General features: G+C 43.0%; 2 protein-coding genes across 5 annotated transcripts in view; both read right to left on the bottom strand.

Annotated features, from left to right (window-relative positions):
- Nucleotides 1-6,325, bottom strand: part of Corin (corin, serine peptidase) — a 197,664-nt gene extending 191,339 nt beyond the window's left edge. Inside the window, exon 1 of one of the 3 annotated variants that reach the window (XM_087908967.1) lies at nucleotides 6,112-6,325. In XM_087908967.1, coding sequence (XP_087765093.1) covers nucleotides 6,112-6,180 — 69 coding nt within the window. In that variant the 5' untranslated portion in view covers nucleotides 6,181-6,325. Of the gene's footprint in view, nucleotides 1-5,606 lie in introns of all 3 variants that reach the window. The other 2 variants (XM_087908968.1, XM_087908966.1) reach the window with 2 other exon arrangements.
- Nucleotides 6,326-10,219: 3,894 nt separating this feature from the next.
- Nucleotides 10,220-17,249, bottom strand: part of Nfxl1 (nuclear transcription factor, X-box binding like 1) — a 41,283-nt gene continuing 34,253 nt past the window's right edge. For both annotated transcript variants that reach the window (XM_048414781.3, XM_048414783.3), the window contains exons 20-23: nucleotides 15,088-15,192; nucleotides 13,009-13,095; nucleotides 12,004-12,057; nucleotides 10,220-11,037 (exon numbers count right to left, since the gene is read on the bottom strand). In XM_048414781.3, the coding sequence (XP_048270738.1) occupies nucleotides 10,864-11,037; nucleotides 12,004-12,057; nucleotides 13,009-13,095; nucleotides 15,088-15,192 (420 nt within the window). In that variant the 3' untranslated portion in view covers nucleotides 10,220-10,863. The remainder of the gene's footprint in view (nucleotides 11,038-12,003; nucleotides 12,058-13,008; nucleotides 13,096-15,087; nucleotides 15,193-17,249) is intronic.

Raw genomic sequence — 17,249 nt, 5'->3', positions numbered from 1 at the left:
GACATGTGACAATGTCGGCAGAGATTGGGATGACATATCTATAAGCCAAGGAACATTGAGGAATATTCATTAGAAGCTAGGAATCTTAAGGGAAGGATTCTCCCATAAACCCTTTAAAGGGATCAAGACCCAATCAACACCCTGATATCAAGTGTGTGGCCCCAGAAACTGTCTTTTCTGTAGTTTCCATTTTATCATAGCAGCCATCGGAAACTAACGTAGCACCTCTCTCTTTTGGCCAGGTTCAAATTTACCTCAGCCACTCACAGATAACTATTAGGCGCCCACTGTATACCAGGCACTCATAATAATACATAAAGATGCTGAAACAGCTCTGCCCTTGGAAGCTTATATTCTAGAATAAGGTAGAATAAAGTGTCCAAGGAAAAAGTAAAATGCAGAGTTTATCAAATGATGATATATCATGGAAAGGCCCAACAGAGTGAGGTGAGTTAGTCATTTACAACCTCCACAAACCATGCACCCTTGGTGGATTTTGTACCAAACATCAAACTCGGCCTTCTAATGCCTTAATTCTTGTAAAAGAACATCAAGGTAGGAAAGATTTGGTGGGAAAGAGCCCCTTTGTGGAGGCTGGGTCTGTTCCAAAGTCAAGAATGCCTCAGTCTTGACCATTCCCATCCATGGAGAAAGCGAAAGAGGCCGAAAGGAAAGTTCCAGAGGAGCTGATGGTTAGGGTGCACAAGCTGCCTTCTTTGCAGTCGTCAACAAAAGCTGAAGCTATGGAAGACTTCAGAACCCCTGAAATGGTTCAGCTGCACAAAGCCATTCAGGAAGGGGGCGCTAGGCAGAACCTTCACTACCGGAGGAATAAGTGGGAAGAAGGCCCAGTCCATAATGAAGAGGGCCTTCCAGCATTGCTGTCTAAGCCGTAGTCAGTCACGTATGGTACTGAGCTCAGGATACCACTAGTGAGAGTGAAAACTTGAATTTAAAGGATTAATCTACATCGAAATAATTTAAGCAGTTATGATGATATTATAAACCTGCAGGAATCAAAGCCTTCTAGTTCTAATATAAAAACAGACCTGTGGATCAAAGAACAGAGCTTACAAGACCAGACATATGTGCTCCTCGACAAAGGTAACAAGAATACACACTAGGGGAAAGAGAGTCTCTCTCCAACATAGTGCCGGGGAAACTGGATCCCCACATTCAGAAGTGTAATCATGGACCTTTATCTCACACCATACAGAAAAAGAAAGAAAACTAGATTAAAGGAATAAAGATAAGACCTCAAACTGCAAAACTCCTGGCGGAAACAAGAAACATTTCTCCTCCTAGGATGCTTGGGTAACAAAGCAACAGTGAACTGTTGGGATTAGGGCAGAACACGGGGTTTCTGCCCTGCAAGAGAAATGATCTGGAAGTAACATCAACTGTGTGATGGAGAAAATAGTCACAAGCTAAATATCTTATGAACCTTTGCTATCTTTATAGGGAACGCCTATAATCCAATGGCAAAGATGAATAAATAAATAATAACACAATTTTAAAACTAAGTAAAAGATTCATACAGACATTTTCCCAAAGAAATTGCACAAATGGCCGTTGGGTACATGGAAGTTGTTCAACTGGCTACGCTGTCCGCAATCCCAAAACAAGAGAATAAAAGGGACTTGGCAGAGACGCACGGGGAAAGAGTATAAATTGGTGCAGCCATTATAGGAGACGGTGTGAAAGGGCAGTATGAAAGCTCCTTGTAGGGCTGGAGAGATGGCTCAGCGGTTAAGAGCACTGCCTGGTCTTCCAAAGGTCCTGAGTTCAATCCCCGGCAACCACATGGTGGCTCACAACCATCTGTAATGAGATCTGGCGCCCTCTTCTGGCCTGCAGGCAGACACACAGACAGAATATTGTATACATAATAAATAAAATATTAAAAAAAAAGAAAGCTCCTTGTAAAATTCAAAGGAGATGCCTTAGGGCCCACCCATCCTACTCTAAATACTAGATGGATAGATAGAACAGATAGACATAGACAGACAGGCAGGCAGACAGACAGACAGACAGACAATATTCCCAAAGGAGTTGAAAACTGGCTCAAAGGAGTTGAAAACTGGCTCTTGAGAAAAAACTGTTTACTGCAGTAACTGTTCATATGCTCAGGGTGTGGAAGAGCCTGAAGGTCAAATGGTGGGTGAAGGAAGGGTGAAAAGTGTACGGACGCACAATGGAGTACTAGTCAAGCATAAAAAAAAAAGAAAAGAAGAAGAAAATCCTCCTGTTTCTAAGAAGATGAATGATCTTATGCCGAATGAGATGAGCCAGACACGGACATAAACACCCCACAGGATCCCACTCGTATGAGTCTCCTAAGAGTCCCTTTCATAGAAAGAGAGAGCAGAGCAAGGTGGGTGTGGTAGAGACGTGGGAAGTGTTCAGAAAAGGCATGTAATTCAAGTATTGCCAGATGACTAAGGCCTGGAGAGCTACCCTCTAAGTAACAATACTAAATTACATTTATAAGTTATTTTTTGCTACCAGAATAGATCTCAAGCTAGATATTCTTATAGCAAAATGATAAAAGCATAATTAAGAGGGCAGAAAGAGGCATTAGATCCATTCGTGGAATTCATTGTGGTGGTGGCTTCAGGGTCATAATCTTATTTCAAAATCTAATTGTATACATTAGAGGCATATAATATTTTTAAACATCAAGACCTTAGTGAGAAATCTTCTTAAATACTTAATGAGGCTTTACAGAATGCACTGACTATTACATACAGCTGCTTATCATAAGGGTTTCCTCCATCGCACGGTGTCCTTGTAGGCGGAAACAGCACCGTCCCCACTTTCTGAGGGAGGAAACAGATTTGGCAAGGGACTTGACCTGACCACGGTCCTTGAGCTGGCGCTCTGACACCAAGTCCGTTCTTTCTCTTAAGAATGCTCGCTATGGCACATCTCATTCACTAGTTCCTCCATTTGAACCAGAGAAAGATCAGGACAGGGGTGGAGGCTGAAATTTGGAGGAAACAACAAAGCAAACCTGGTTTACCTGACCTCTTGGCGGGGACCTAGAACTTCAGTCAGTATCCCTAAGCCAGCCAGGATGGTTTTCCATTTGCCTGGACAGAATGGATGGGACAGATAGGGCATGGACACGTACTTGTTGGTTATCTTATTAAGGCAAAGATGACGGGATAAGCAATCCTTGTCTGACGTAGACTTTTTCAGCAAACAGTTGGTGGCACAGCTCTTCCTTGTCCCCAGGGAGCTCCCAGAACAGCGCTGGGAGATTAATATCTTTGTGTTGAAGGACACTAGGCTAAAAGAAAGAGGGGGGAAGTCCTGGAGCAGCGTGGAGCAGCCCTCTCAGAGTGGAAGTTGTATAATGAGGGATGGAGAGAGGACACAGTGCGTCTTCCCTCTCTGGAGACACTACCCTCCCTTTCTCTCCCTGACAGTGGAGGGACAGTGGAGGAACTAGGGCAGCTTGGAGGCACTTGCTGGCTCTGTTGCCTTGCCAACCCGAATGACCCCCTCTACTGTCAGGGAAAGACATGGAACAAACCTCAGAGGCTGCTTTTATTAAAGGCAAAGACTCTTCCTTGGGGCCTGAGGATATCTAACAGATAATAATTTAAAGAATGTCTATCTGGGGGCTGGAGAAATGGCTCAGTAGTTAAGAGCACTGACTGCTCTTCTAGAGGCCCCGGGTTCAATTCCCAGCATCCACACGGCAGCTCACAACTGTCTGAAAATCCAGTTCCAGGTGATCTGACACCTTCACACCAATGCACATAAAATAAAGATAAATAAATCATAAAAAATTTTAAAAAAAGAATTTCTATCTACAAATGGTCTCGCCCCCTCAAGCCTGAAGCACAAGCTAGCTTTGTAGGGACGTGATGACACTGTCCTTCACCAGCTTTTATGATACCTGTTCCAGATGTCCCAGAGTAGGCACCTCGAAATTCACAGTGGTTGCCTTGAGCCCTGCCAGGAACAATGAGACTCATGGAGAGAGCAGCCCCATGGTGAGACTGGGGGGCAATTGCAACGCAGCAGCAATCACCCTGTTCTGGGAACTGATGCTACCCTGGATGGCTTCCTGAAGCTTTACACACACACATACACACAACTGAGATGATAATCACCCAGACTACACTGAACCTAACTGCATTTGTGTGTGCGCCTTGGCCCTGTTTAATCCTGAAGTTATGCAGGACCTCCTCCTCGGCCCCCTTTCCTTCCAATATGGCAGACACAAGGGCCCTGGTGCCCACTCTGCTAACGCTGAGATCTCTGCAACATGGAAGTTTATGGTGGAATCTATTCCGTGTCTTAAAAAAATTCCTCATTCTTGGAAATCTACTTGAAGAGATTACTAAAGAATTTCTTCCCTCCTCCCCTTACCCAACTGGAAGGACAATTCAGGCTTTTGTTTGTATTGTAACCCTACCCACAAGGAACTTTCTGGAATAGGTCCCTTCCCTATAAAAGCTTCACAGCTTCCTGGGGCTTAGGTTACTCCATTTTCCCCGCACTCTAAAGACACTTATACAGTGAAAACGCTTGGAATAAGGAGGAATCCGCAGGTCTTCACTGTTCCACTGAGTAGGAACTTGGCAACTCCAGAACCCTGCTTTCAGAAACTGATTTTGAGCAATCTCCTACAAGACTATGGGGTACCAGGCAGCCAGCTAATGCTGGCGGTATTGTGATTGACATACATACCCCCAAAGCATAGGATTTTGTTGTTTGTTTGGGGGATTTGCCAAAATTAATATTTGCCGCACTTCTAACTTCATCTCTGCCAAAATAAGTTCTAGAAGGACAATTTGAGGCGGTGCCTGGTTGGGCTCCCTTTTCTGGTGGCACTCTCGGATTCTCCGAGTTCATCGGTGGATTCCTTCAAATCTTAAAAATGGAATAACTATAAAGCACAGACGTGGACATAGAGACTCTTGAAGTCCTGTACCGCAAGCCTTCTCAGCGCCTTGTTCTGGGAAGTTTCAGTGAGAGTGCATTGCCGGGACAACCTTCCTGAGAAGCTAGAAACTGAGGCCCCAACTCGCTCCCCAGAATGGGAAGCCGCACAGAGCGCGCACACTGCCGTCCTCCGGCCTCCAGAGCACCCGTGTGGAAGTCCCGGACCGAGTTCTAGCAGGGCCTGACGCGACACCTAACCAGCCCTCTCCCCGCCGGCAGGGACTGGTCCTATCTGCCTCTGCGCAGCTGGGACCCTGGCAGGAACCAGGAGGTTCCAGGACCCTAATGACTCCGCAGCCAAGGGGACCCGAGACTGGGTTTCCTCAGGCTCGGGTCAGGGGAAAGCTCTGCAGTGCCCTTCCCTTTCTCTGGAGAGCGTAGCCCCAAGGCCACCCCTCCTCGGGACGGCGTGAAAACCGGTCCCAAACCCTAGCAGCTCAAAGCCTGCTGCGCCACTGGCGCCGGTGCTTCGGGGACCGGTACCCGCCCGAGGGAAAGTTTGAGAGCTTTCCCAGCACTCTGTTCTGCCGTGCCAACGCATGGGACCGTTCCGGGGCGCAGATTGGCCCCCAATAGGGGACGCTTCTGCAAACGGGACCCAGTCACTGCGCGCAGCCCGGCTGAGTGCAGTAGGGTTGCTAGCTTACGTCTGGGGCAGGCGGGGCTCCGACGCTATCCTTCCAGCTGCCGGGAACCTGGAACGTGGGCCCGGAGAGGAAGCCACCGGTCCCCGAGGGGCCAGATCCGACGGCTCCACCTGCAGCCTTCCCCGGAACCCGCGCGCAGCCAAGCCCACTCGGTGCTTGGAGGGCAGCAGTAGGAGGGATTCTGCAGGAGAGGTAGCATCGCCCGGGACAGGAGCAGCGGGCTCTCCGCACTGAGTTGACCGGAACGCTGAAGAAAACCCTGCCCATGACTGCCAGCGTCCCCGACGCCAAGTCACCGAAGTGGAGGACCGTCCGCCTCGGAATCGGCTTCAGGGCACTGACTGAGCGTGTCACCGAGAAGTCCGTACTCACTGAACCACAGACAGGGAGGAGGTGGCAACCGATGAAGGGAGGAAGGGACAGGGAGAAAAGGGTTGAATCTGAAGTCACCAGGACTCAGGCCACTCAACCTGTGCGTGAGAGGAGCGCGGAATGTGGATCTTACCCTCTTTGGGGCTCTAGCTCGGCGACCGTGCTCTTCCGGAGCAAAGGCGGGGGGCCGTTTCATGAACATATCTTTTTTTCTCCGTCCACTCTTATCTCAGTAGCTTTTCTCAGCTCTACAGAAGAGACACTACGGGTGTCTTTCTCTTCACTCGTAGTGAAGTTGTACTCAGGGGAAAGGAGCCCCATATTTTGTCTGCTTGGCAGACCCCACCCGCAGACCACTCCCTCCCTCCACTCACGTCTCTGGGTCCTACCCATAACCCTAATAATGACAGTTCCTGCATACCCACCCCGCCTTCAAAAAAAAAATTCTTCTAAGGCAAATGGGAAGTCAAGAGTCTACTGCCCCAATCCTCCACACCAGGAAAACAAAAAAATTTAAAGGACAGGAGCAGCAGAGGCCAGAACTTTGTTTAGAATGATAGTGAACTCTCCTGATCACGCCCCAGGACACTCCATCCCTTCAGGCAGGAATCTAGCCAGGCACGTACCAAATGACTGCCACAGACACTAACAATTCAATGCTAACTTTGTTTTGTTTAAAAAAAAGACGGAAGGCTTGAAGGCAGGCATTATTTGCATTATGGAAACTGCAAAATTCTGCTAAGAGTTTAGAGAGGAAACTGCTTTTTGCAAGACTGAATCGCTGCTCAGGCTTTCCGGAGCGAGAGAGCTCCAACCTGTGACTGCCTGCCAAGAGCATCCATAGGCTGAAGTCTGGGCTCAGCAAATTCACCCCTGTCATCCACAGGGAGCCACATTCCTAAGGCAGCAAGAAGGGCACTGAAGACCTTCCACCGCCGAGGTCGCATTGCCACTTGAAGACCAAGACAACTGTTAAATGTTTAATCAAATAATAAGAGGATAAAATAAAGGGGCCAAAGACAAGTTTTCTTAGACCTGTTTTTTATTTAATTTCAATCAAAATCTTCAAAATTTTAAAACTTACTCGTTTATACTGACGTAGTCCATCTCCATTATAGGAGGCTACTGTGTGACCTGTCCCTTGAGCATCATTGCGCGGACAAAGGCACATTTGTGCAACTGGAAGGCAGTGGTAATGGGTAATTCCAAAATGACAAGCAGTCTGGGAAATAGCATATAGGTGGTGTATAGTTAAAAACTGACTTCATGTTGTTCCAGCATCAGTGGGACCCTGCATCATCACACACCTCCACCATCAGGGAACCCGGAACCCAGGAGGCACATCTGCCAGCAGCACCTGGAGGGCCAGAGATCTTCCCTCCGTCTGTGAATGAAGCACTAGGTGAAGGAACACCCACCCTGTCGCCCAATGAGCCTTTCTTTTCCACGTTCTGCCCCCTGGTGGAGGTGTTGTGGGATCTATGAAACAGACTTAGCTAAGTGGAGTCAACATGGTCTCTCCCTCGATTTTCTGCGCTGTGTTCCTAAAGCGGATTGTACTATTAAGGTAAACATTGCCCAAACTCGATTCAAACAGCTCCAGTTACCCTAACAGAACCAGTGATGGAGGTGTTTTTTGCTGCTGGGGGAGAGGGGGTATAAAAATGAGGGTGACCACCTGTTTATACTTAGTAATTAACTTTCATACTGTAAGAAATCAAATGTGTCTTTTTTTTCAAATGTGTCTTATACTCAATTTAATTATAGTGTTCACTGATTTTTTGTAACCAATTGGAATTACTCTTATAAAAATAATCTCATAAATACTTCAGCTTACATTATTTAAAGCTGTGCTTGCTGGCTTGCTAGGCAAGTGCTCTACCACTGAACCAAAGCCCTTGCCCCTCAATTCATTTTTAAAAAGTGCCAATACCTGTCTAATGTCTTAATCTTAATATTACAAAAAATTAACATTTCTTGTACCATCCTGAAAGTTTTATTGTTTAGCACTTCAAGCATATATCAAACTAGTTGCATAATTTTAAAAAAAACACAAAGATTAAAGAAACTTAGAGAAATTACTGACAAAATAGTTGTGTGTGTTTGTCCTAAGAACTTGTGCTTTCATCTTCTTTGACTGAGTCTTATGAACAAACAGAACCCTCAAAGTTAAGGATGTCACAACAAAAGAATGTGTAAGTTCTGGTGTGCCACTTTGAGACAGGTCTTGCTTTGAAGCCCTGTCTGGTCTAAAATACACAACCCTGCTACTACCTCAGCCTCCTGGGTACTGGTATAATTCTCCTGTACCACCATGCCCATTTACCCGTCCTGGAGACTGGAGATTTTCCAATGTTTCAATAATTTTGACTATAAAAGGCCTGAAGCTGAGACAGTCACCCTTAGCACTGAACTCATCAAAAGGGGCCATTTTTCCCCACTGTGTCTTAACTTGGCTAGTCACTCCTTTTGTCTGCTGGAATGGACAAAGGCACAACAAATTTATGCACACGGCAGGATGGGGAGTACTATTCACTGCACCAGGTGCTCAGAAGACAGAGGACTCTATGGGCATCAATAAAGAACACTGGAGGTGACATGGGACGCTATGTCAAAGATGTATTTCTTGGAAGTTCTGGAGATTCTGTGTTCAAATTCTACTTCCGACCAGAAACGATTTTCCCGTGATTAAAATCCTTAACATTAACAGCTCTGAACTCAGTCAGGTGAGGCGTGCCTTTGATTCCAGCCAGGTGTGGTGACTGCCCTTTGATTCCCAGCACTCACTCTGATGTGGACAGGAAAGCAAGGAAAATACAAACATTAGGTAGGTGTTGGAGATGCTTACACTTAAGGGTGAACGGTCTTACCTCTGCAGTTCCTGGCGACTACTGGGTGACTCTCTTTCCTCCTTTTGCCGTCCCACACCATTACCAATGGGACAGCATTTTACCTGGGAATGTGGACAAAAGGTAACTCCACCTTGACCTAAGGTATCCACTTCCTCCTCACCTTCCCCGCATTCTTCGCAGACAGGAACTTCTGCAGCATCTTCACCCCAGTCACTGAGTCCCAGGTAACTAAATCACAATCCCCCCACCCCGTGCCCAACAAGTTGTCCTCTGCTCCCCAAATCCTACCCCTAAATCACCCCTTGCAGTCTTTGTTCCTCACAACAGCAGCAACCGCAAAAACCCAAACAAGTCTCTTCCTTGCTTAAAACTGCTCAATGCTGTCCACTCCGACTAGAATAAGACCCAAATCCTTAGCATGGTCTTCCCCCAACCAGAACTGGCCTAGATAGAGTACTGCCCCCTCTCAATTTACATTTAACTTAAATTCTCATTTCTCAGCCCTTCCTTCTGATCTTCAGCTGTGCCAAATGAATCAAATTCCAAATTTAGTGCCTTTATTTACTGCTTTCCCTTCTCATAGACTTTCCCTCCAGTTTTCAGACAGGGTCACAGTTCAAACACTGAACTCTCTGATGAACTTTCTCACCTGAACTAGACCCCTTCCACCCTTCTATCATTTTCTATACTATTTCTCGTCTTATTTGGTTTATAAAGATTTATTGGGTGTTTTATGTGTAGTATATGTGTTTTTACTGCATATCACATGAGTGCCTGGTGCCTGTGGAGGTTGGAAAAGAGCATCAGATTCCCACGACCTGGAGAAAGAAGCTGACTGTGAGCTGCCACATGGGTGCTAGAAATCAAACCTGAGTCCTCTGGAAGAACAGTGTTCTTAACTTTGAGCCGTCTCTCCAGCACCATTTATTGTCTTGAATACCACTTATCACATGGAATCACACTCATTCTCTGTGAGTCTACTCTGCTTCCTATCTTATGTAGATTTTACAATCTTCCTTTGGAGTGATGTTTAAAATGTAAACTATTACTGCTAATATTACTAATATTATTGTTCTTTTTCTGCATTATCACTAGAGTTTTAGCCATCAATACTAATTGTCTAACCTAAAACTAGGAGCTCCTGCATATTCTAAATAAGAAATATTATTTATTACAAATTTGGTATGAAAATTTTTAATGAAAACAATAATACAAAAATTAAATAGCAAAACTACTTTAAATGACTTACAAATTATGTAATCTGGCTTATTGACTATTTCTCTATCAGTTTAATTTTATAAAGTTGATTGTTCCCAACTATAATATATCAGAATTGCAGCAAACAGAAATGAAACCGTACATAAAGCTCACAACCCTGTGCTCAGCACGTATTGCTCAGAAATCTTAGTTTTCCTTTATTATTACCATCAAAAGATACATAAAAGTTTTACAAAACATGCCAACTTCAGTTAAGCTTCTTGTACAAAAAACAGCCTCCTATAAGGAACCTAGTAGGGCATTTCTTTCTATTTTCTGAGGAAAACGGTGTAAAATTTGCTTCAATGGCCAATAAAATTCCTCTCTGATAAACTAATCTGGAATCTAATTATAAAGCCTGAAATTATATAGAATTTCAGATTCTTTTATAGAATCACTTCTTTAAAAAAGTACAAAGTTACATGATCAAGAAAAGTACCCGGTAAGTGACCAGAGAAATATTCCCGTTGCTGCACAGATGGCTCAGTCTTATCTGAAGTCACAAAATGGACAGAGGACTGAACATGGAAACCATCAGACAAAGAGACTAAGGAAGTACGGTGCCACCAGCCAAGCTCTCTGCTCTGACTTCAGATTGTACCTCACTGCCTCTGGTCACGAATTCAGATAAAGCTAAGTACCTGTCCTAACCATAGCCAGACAAGGACACAGAAAAATGTGAACGTGTCATGTTCTACAAAGCACGTTTTCTGATATCTTAAGCTGAACATTTACTTAACTCTAGTCTGAGGTATATTAAAAGATTTAAAGAATCATTAATCCACACCATGGGCAATGTACCAAACTAGCACTGCCACCAAGACCCCGAACACCGGGAAGAGGTAGGACTTATATTTCTGCCAAAGAGACAGCTCCTCTGCCACTTCATCTCTTCTCCTGTTCTTCTTCCGGCGACCCTTCAGCCTGTTTTCAAAAGCTTCCAGTTCAGCCTAAAGCAAAACAGTTTCATTTGTATTAAATTCAAAGAATATACTGAATTGCAACTTTCTATTGAAATCAAAATTAAACAATTTGAGAAATGTTGATAGTAACAGTACAATAAATATATTAATTTAAACAGAAACAAAGATCCTCTCATCGACTGCTGACTGTATTCAACAAATGTTAGAGTTTAGTTAGGTGAAAAACAGAACTCAGTGCCAATGAAGTGATTCCTTCAGACTGCAAGCCTGTCTTTGATATTAAACATGCAACTGACTGAGTCAAAGGATGCTAGAATGTAGACAACGGCTTTCTTAATTTAACTCCACTTTTTACCTCCAGAGCACCTTACTCAAAATGCAGAGATGCTCCACATATAATATTAGCCTTTTTATAATGCAGGAAATAAGAATTAGTGGCTTATATCACAGAAAGCCAACAAGTAAGGAATAAAAAGTTGCCTCAACTAGATTCTTTATCAAATACTTTTTCTTTAATGGAAAAAAAAAAAAAACCGCTTCATGCTTTAACGCAAGTGAGTGTTTTAGGGAGAACTGAAACCCAACTGTAAAGGAAGACAGCTGGAGTGGCAGTCGTCGTCAGAGGCTGGCTCTTCCTCCGTAAGCACCACTAAGTTACTATGAGAATAGAATGCACCACAGTGCACAGTAACTGACTAAACAATGATGGCCAGTAAGCAAAGATCTACTATCTACACAACATAGTTTAACTGAAGAAAATGTAAATCCTCACTAACACACCTGCTACTGTAGCTATAAGTTACACTTAAAGACCATCTATCAGTGAATTTCATTTAATATAAAAAGGCATTTGTCAACAAAACAAACCAGAATATTTCAAGTGAATTTTGATACACAGAACAAACTCAATGCTGGGATGCATTTGGTGACTCTAGCCGCCACGCTGCATGCTGAACAACTACAGAAGAGACAGCCTGCCCGGCACTGAGGTACCTGCTGTCTTCGTTTTTCTTCTTCCAGGGCAGCGTTGGCTTCTGCTTCTTTAATCTATTTACATTTAAAAGTAAAATAAACAACTAGGTATCAAATTCTTTGTAGCAGTCTGGCATCTTCCCACCCAGGCTCTACAGATCTAAAGCAACTTTTGGTAGCCTTACACTGGAAAGCCTATAAAGAAATGTAAACATTACACTGAGAAGTTTTGATCAAGTTCCATTCCATCTAATAGATTCAGGGTAGTGAATATAATTTATGTTTTTATTATAATTTAAATAAACATTCCCTCTTATCAGCTTTATGAGATTAGATCACAATGCAAATCATTAAGACTCTGAAATTAAAACACTTTAACTTTTCCTTAAGTTACCATATTAAGAATCAATTATTAATACAACACTTTCCTAGAGTAGAAACTGAGGGCTGGAGAGATGGCTCAGAGGTTAAGAGCACTGGCTGCTCTTCCAAAGGTCCTGAGTTCAATTCCCAGCAACCACATGGTGGCTCACAGCCATCTGTAATGGGGTCTGATGCCCTCTTCTGGCCTGCAGGCAGACACACAGACAGAATATTGTATACATAATAAATAAATAAATATGAAAAAGAAACTGATCATTTCTCTCACATGCTTGTCTGGAAGACAAGACTTTGAATTAAGGAAACCAATCATTTGTGGACTGGCTGGTTGGCAGAATCAACACTAAAGACATCTCAAACTGCAAACCATCCCCAAATCTTACGTTTGCATTACTTTAGCCAATTTTTCAGGAGGCTAACAGTATCATTATAAAAAATGGCTATGGGCCAGAGCAAGCACACAAACGAATACAAAAGACAAAAAGTTTAGATACACAGCAAGCAATAAAACTACCTCTGGTCCAAAATAAGCCTATACAAGGAGTCTTCTTAATTTAAGCACAGTGGTTTTACTAATATAAAGAACTGGGTAATCGCAGAGAAAAGGCCATTAGTGCACTAGGAATAAATCTAACGAGACAACACCTCAGACGCTTTCCGCTTCATTTCCTTGCATGTTGCATCACATTCCACTGAAACCTGACTTTCACGTATTTTATTGCATGGCAATTCCTACAAGTAATAAAAATTGAAAATTTAGTCAATTTTTCTTTCAAATCACAACTATATGTCAGCAAAGCTCACCTAACAGCTGAAGGTTATAAATATGCTTCATGCATACTCCTTTATTTTTTATCTTTTTCTGGCTGGGGGTAGGTGCACATGAATGCAGTACTCAGACACCACAACGTGTGCCTGGAGCTGAAGTTACAGGATGCGTGTGGAATCTGCCATGAGGTACCCTGAAAGAGCAATATACTCTGAACCAAAACAAAGGGATTCCCCTACTTCATTTAATTAAGATAATTAAAACTATAAAATTAAAATAATAAACTTAATAATTTACTATATGCCTCTATCAACTCAGCTGAATTTTATTTTTATCCTGTATACTTAATATTTTATCCTTTATATATTGATTCTTGTTATTCTTCCAAAGCATCTAGGAAATGTTCTAAAGCAGTACTCCCCAACAGAGCTCTCTGTTGGAGACAAGGAAAGGCTCTGGCTGTCTGCTATCTGGTAGAGCGTTCGCAACCACCTATGTTGACCACACACTTGTGTGAGTATGCACAGTGCGCCAAAACTCTATCATGCTCCATCTACCTCGGTAATATACTCACATTTAGTGCTGCTAGCGAAAAACAGTCTGGAGCTTTCCTGAAGAATTATAGAGATTTCTTTCAACTATTAACATTTTCAAGTTCCTATGAAAATCCTTCACTTCTAAGTACTGAGTAGGAAACTACATTTGGGCAAAACCTGAGATTTCAGAAAACTGAAGACACATCCAGATTAAAAATAGTTTGGCAAATATTTTCTTGTAAATGGGGTTAATTTAAATACAAACTAAATACAAATTTAAATGTGAATTTATCTACTATAAGAAAGTATAGTGAAAATTTATGAAAACTAAGGAAATCCAAGAGCCACACAGAAGAAACTCAACAAGTGTCTGTTGCATGGAAGAATAAAGAATTAATGCAAAGAGAAACCAACTAGCTTAAAGAAAGGATCATGAGAATACAGTATAACATGATACAGCTATAACTGCAGCATGGCAAATCAAAGAAAGTGTTTAAGGAGTCCCCTCTACCTGTTTGAGGTCAACTGAAAACTGAGTAAAAAAATTGTTTTTCTTAACTGTTTTTTTTTTTTTTAACCCTGCGGGTTTTTTGGCTGGCTTGGAACTCTGGCTGGCTGGCCTCAAACTCAGAGATCCTCCTCCATTTGCCTCCCGAGTGCTAGGATTAAAGGTGTGCACCACCACTACCCAGCCTTAATTCTTATAGGATGATCTTTCTGGTCACTAAGTTTTCACGTGCTTATTCTTCCATCATTATCTTTTATCCAAGGCTGGAGAGATGGCTCAGAGGTTAAGAGCACTGGCTGTTCTTCCAAAAGTCCTGAGTTCAATTCCCAGTAACCACATGGTGGCTCACAACCATCTGTAAGGAGATATAGTACCCTCTTCTAGCCCGCAGATGTACATACAGAAAGACTCCTGTATACATAATAAATAAAAAATAAACTTTAAAAAATATTTTATCCTACAATTACTTTTTTCCAGGTTTGAGTATTATTTAATGAGGCTTACTTTATGGCTATAAAGTTTTTTCAAGGAACTATTTTCAAGGAGAATACTGACAGCAAATAAAAGCTTCATATAAAAAGGACAACAAACCTAACTCCAGACCATTTCCTACCCCAGGAGCCCACCCCATCACTCTCACAGCCCCTTGCTCACACTTCAGTTCGGAGCGCAGCAGTGATATGCCAACAAAGGGCACCGAGCTTGAGCCAAGAGAAAGCCATCTTTCATTTCTCTAAGTTACAAAAATTTGACTGTGAATGCTGATTTTTAGACGAGCACTTACAAAAATAAATTGGCTTAGTTTATATATAATGAAAAGATTCTAAAAACTAAAACCTTAAAATTACAGCCAAAGAATTATCAACACACAAACCAAAGCAAACAGGAATTCTATCATTTAAAATACCTACCCGTTTTATTCTTTTACAAGGGCATCTAAGTTTTACCTTCTGGTTACAATTAAAGGGGCATTCACCAGGATGACACATCTCTTTGCATCTATGGCCACAAGGAAGCTAAAGTTTAAAAAAAAAAAAAACACTGGTCATTTACATTTTGCTCATACTCTACCTTTCCTTTTTCCCTAACGGCTATTTTAAGAGTGTCACACATAGTGTCAATTAACCCTGAATAATTAATGAACTGATCCTTCAACTTTTTTTAGACAGACTATTATAATTATTTATACAAATTATTTCTTTATTGAGCTCTACATTTTTCTCTGCTCCCCTCCCTGTATACAAACTATTTTTATTAGAAAATTTTAATATTCTCAATCTCCACTTCAAGTGTAAATGTCACTGTTACCCTATAGCCAGGTGACTAAGCCAATAAAGGTAAGCAAGCGTAAGTGCTGTGTGCCTTAAAGCACGTCCCTTCTCAGAGTCCCGGAAACGAGGAGCCCTGGGGCAACAATGGAAGCCATGAGTGACAGAGGTCAGGCGCAGGCTAACGTGGACTGCTAAGTGAACACAGAGAGCCCAGGAGTACTGCCTCTTCCTTACATTGTTGAAACATGAGGAAGGATTCTTGTCACTGTCACAATTGCTCAGCCTTTCAATCTGTTTACCCTTAACACTACTTTAATACGTGTTATTTAGGTCGTCAAGACAACTCAGTGCCACGGTGTTTAATTATATTTAATTATTTGCTATCTCTCTATCCTGAAAGCCTTCACGTGAAACATTCTCCTCTACTCAAATCTTGCACTTCAGTTTGAACTCCACGATTCTCAAGGTCAAAGGAAATAAAGAAATACAATTTTCTGGTATCCTCCTCAATTTCTTTCTTCAAAGACTTAAAGTTCTTGTCAAATAGGTCTTTCACTTCCTTGGTTAGAGTAACCCCAAGATATTTTATGCTATTTGTGGCTATCGTGAAAGGTGATGTTTCTCTGATTTCTCTCTTTGCTTCTTTATCCTTTGTGTATAGGAGGGACACTGATTTTTTGAAGTTGATCTTGTATCCTGCCACATTACTAAAGGTGTTTAGAAGCTGTAGGAGTTCTTTGGTAGAGTTTTTGGGGTTGCTGATATACACTATCATATCGTCAGCAAATAACGAAAGTTTAACTTCATCCTTTATAATTCGAATCCCCTTGATCTCCTTATGTTGTCTTATTGCTATTGCTAGAACTTCAAGCACTATATTGAAGAGGTATGGAGAGAGTGGACAGCCTTGTCGTGTTCCTGATTTTAGTGGAAAGGCTTTGAGTTTCTCTCCATTCAATTTGATGTTGGCCATTTTAGGGTATGCAAGAGACTTGATTCTGGAGGGGTTCCCAGGCCCAAGGAGAGGTCCCCAGACTGTACTCTGGGCAGCAGAGGAGAGGGTGCCTGATCTGGCCTTGGCCCATAACCATACTGATGAATATTTTGCATATCACCACAGAACCTTCATATGGCGATGGATGGAGATAGAGACAGAGACACATATTGGAACACTGGACTTAACTCCCTAGGCCCAAATGAGAAGCAGAGGGAGGGAGATCGTGAGCAAGGAAAGCAAAATCAGAGGGGACCTTCATCTGACGATGGAAGGAGATAGAGACGGAGACCCACATTGGAGCACTGGAAGTCAGGACTGCGAAGGGTGCGTTCACCCACTGATACAAGGGGACTGATTGAATGACAGCTCACCAAGGCCAGCTGGACTGGGACTGAACGAGCATGAGATCAAACCGGACTCTCTGAATGTGGTTGACATGGGGGCTGACTGAGCCCCCAAGGTCCAAATGAAGACTGAGAAGCCATTGACAATGGCACTGGGTCTTGTTTTGTCTGCATGGACTGGCTTTTTGGGATCCTGGCCTGTCTGGATGCTCACCTTCCTGGACCTGGAGGGAGGGGGGAGGAACCTGGATTTCCCACAGGGCAGGAAACCCTGACTGCTCTGGGGAATGGTGAGGGAGGAGGAGAGGGAGCGCGGGGGGGGGGGGGGGGGGGGGGGGGGGGGGGGGGGGTGTGGTGGTGAGGAGAGCAGGAGGGTATTGGGAGGAGGGGAGGAAGTGGAAAGAGTGTTTTCGGATACTTGAATAAACAAGTCTAACAAATAAATAAATAAATAAATAAAT

Source organism: Myodes glareolus, chromosome 8 (assembly GCF_982192425.1).
Source record: "Myodes glareolus chromosome 8, mMyoGla1.1, whole genome shotgun sequence".
Lineage (NCBI taxonomy): Eukaryota > Metazoa > Chordata > Mammalia > Rodentia > Cricetidae > Myodes > Myodes glareolus.
The sequence above is the reverse complement of the archived record's forward strand: the minus strand, read 5'-3'. Positions and strand labels throughout refer to the sequence as shown.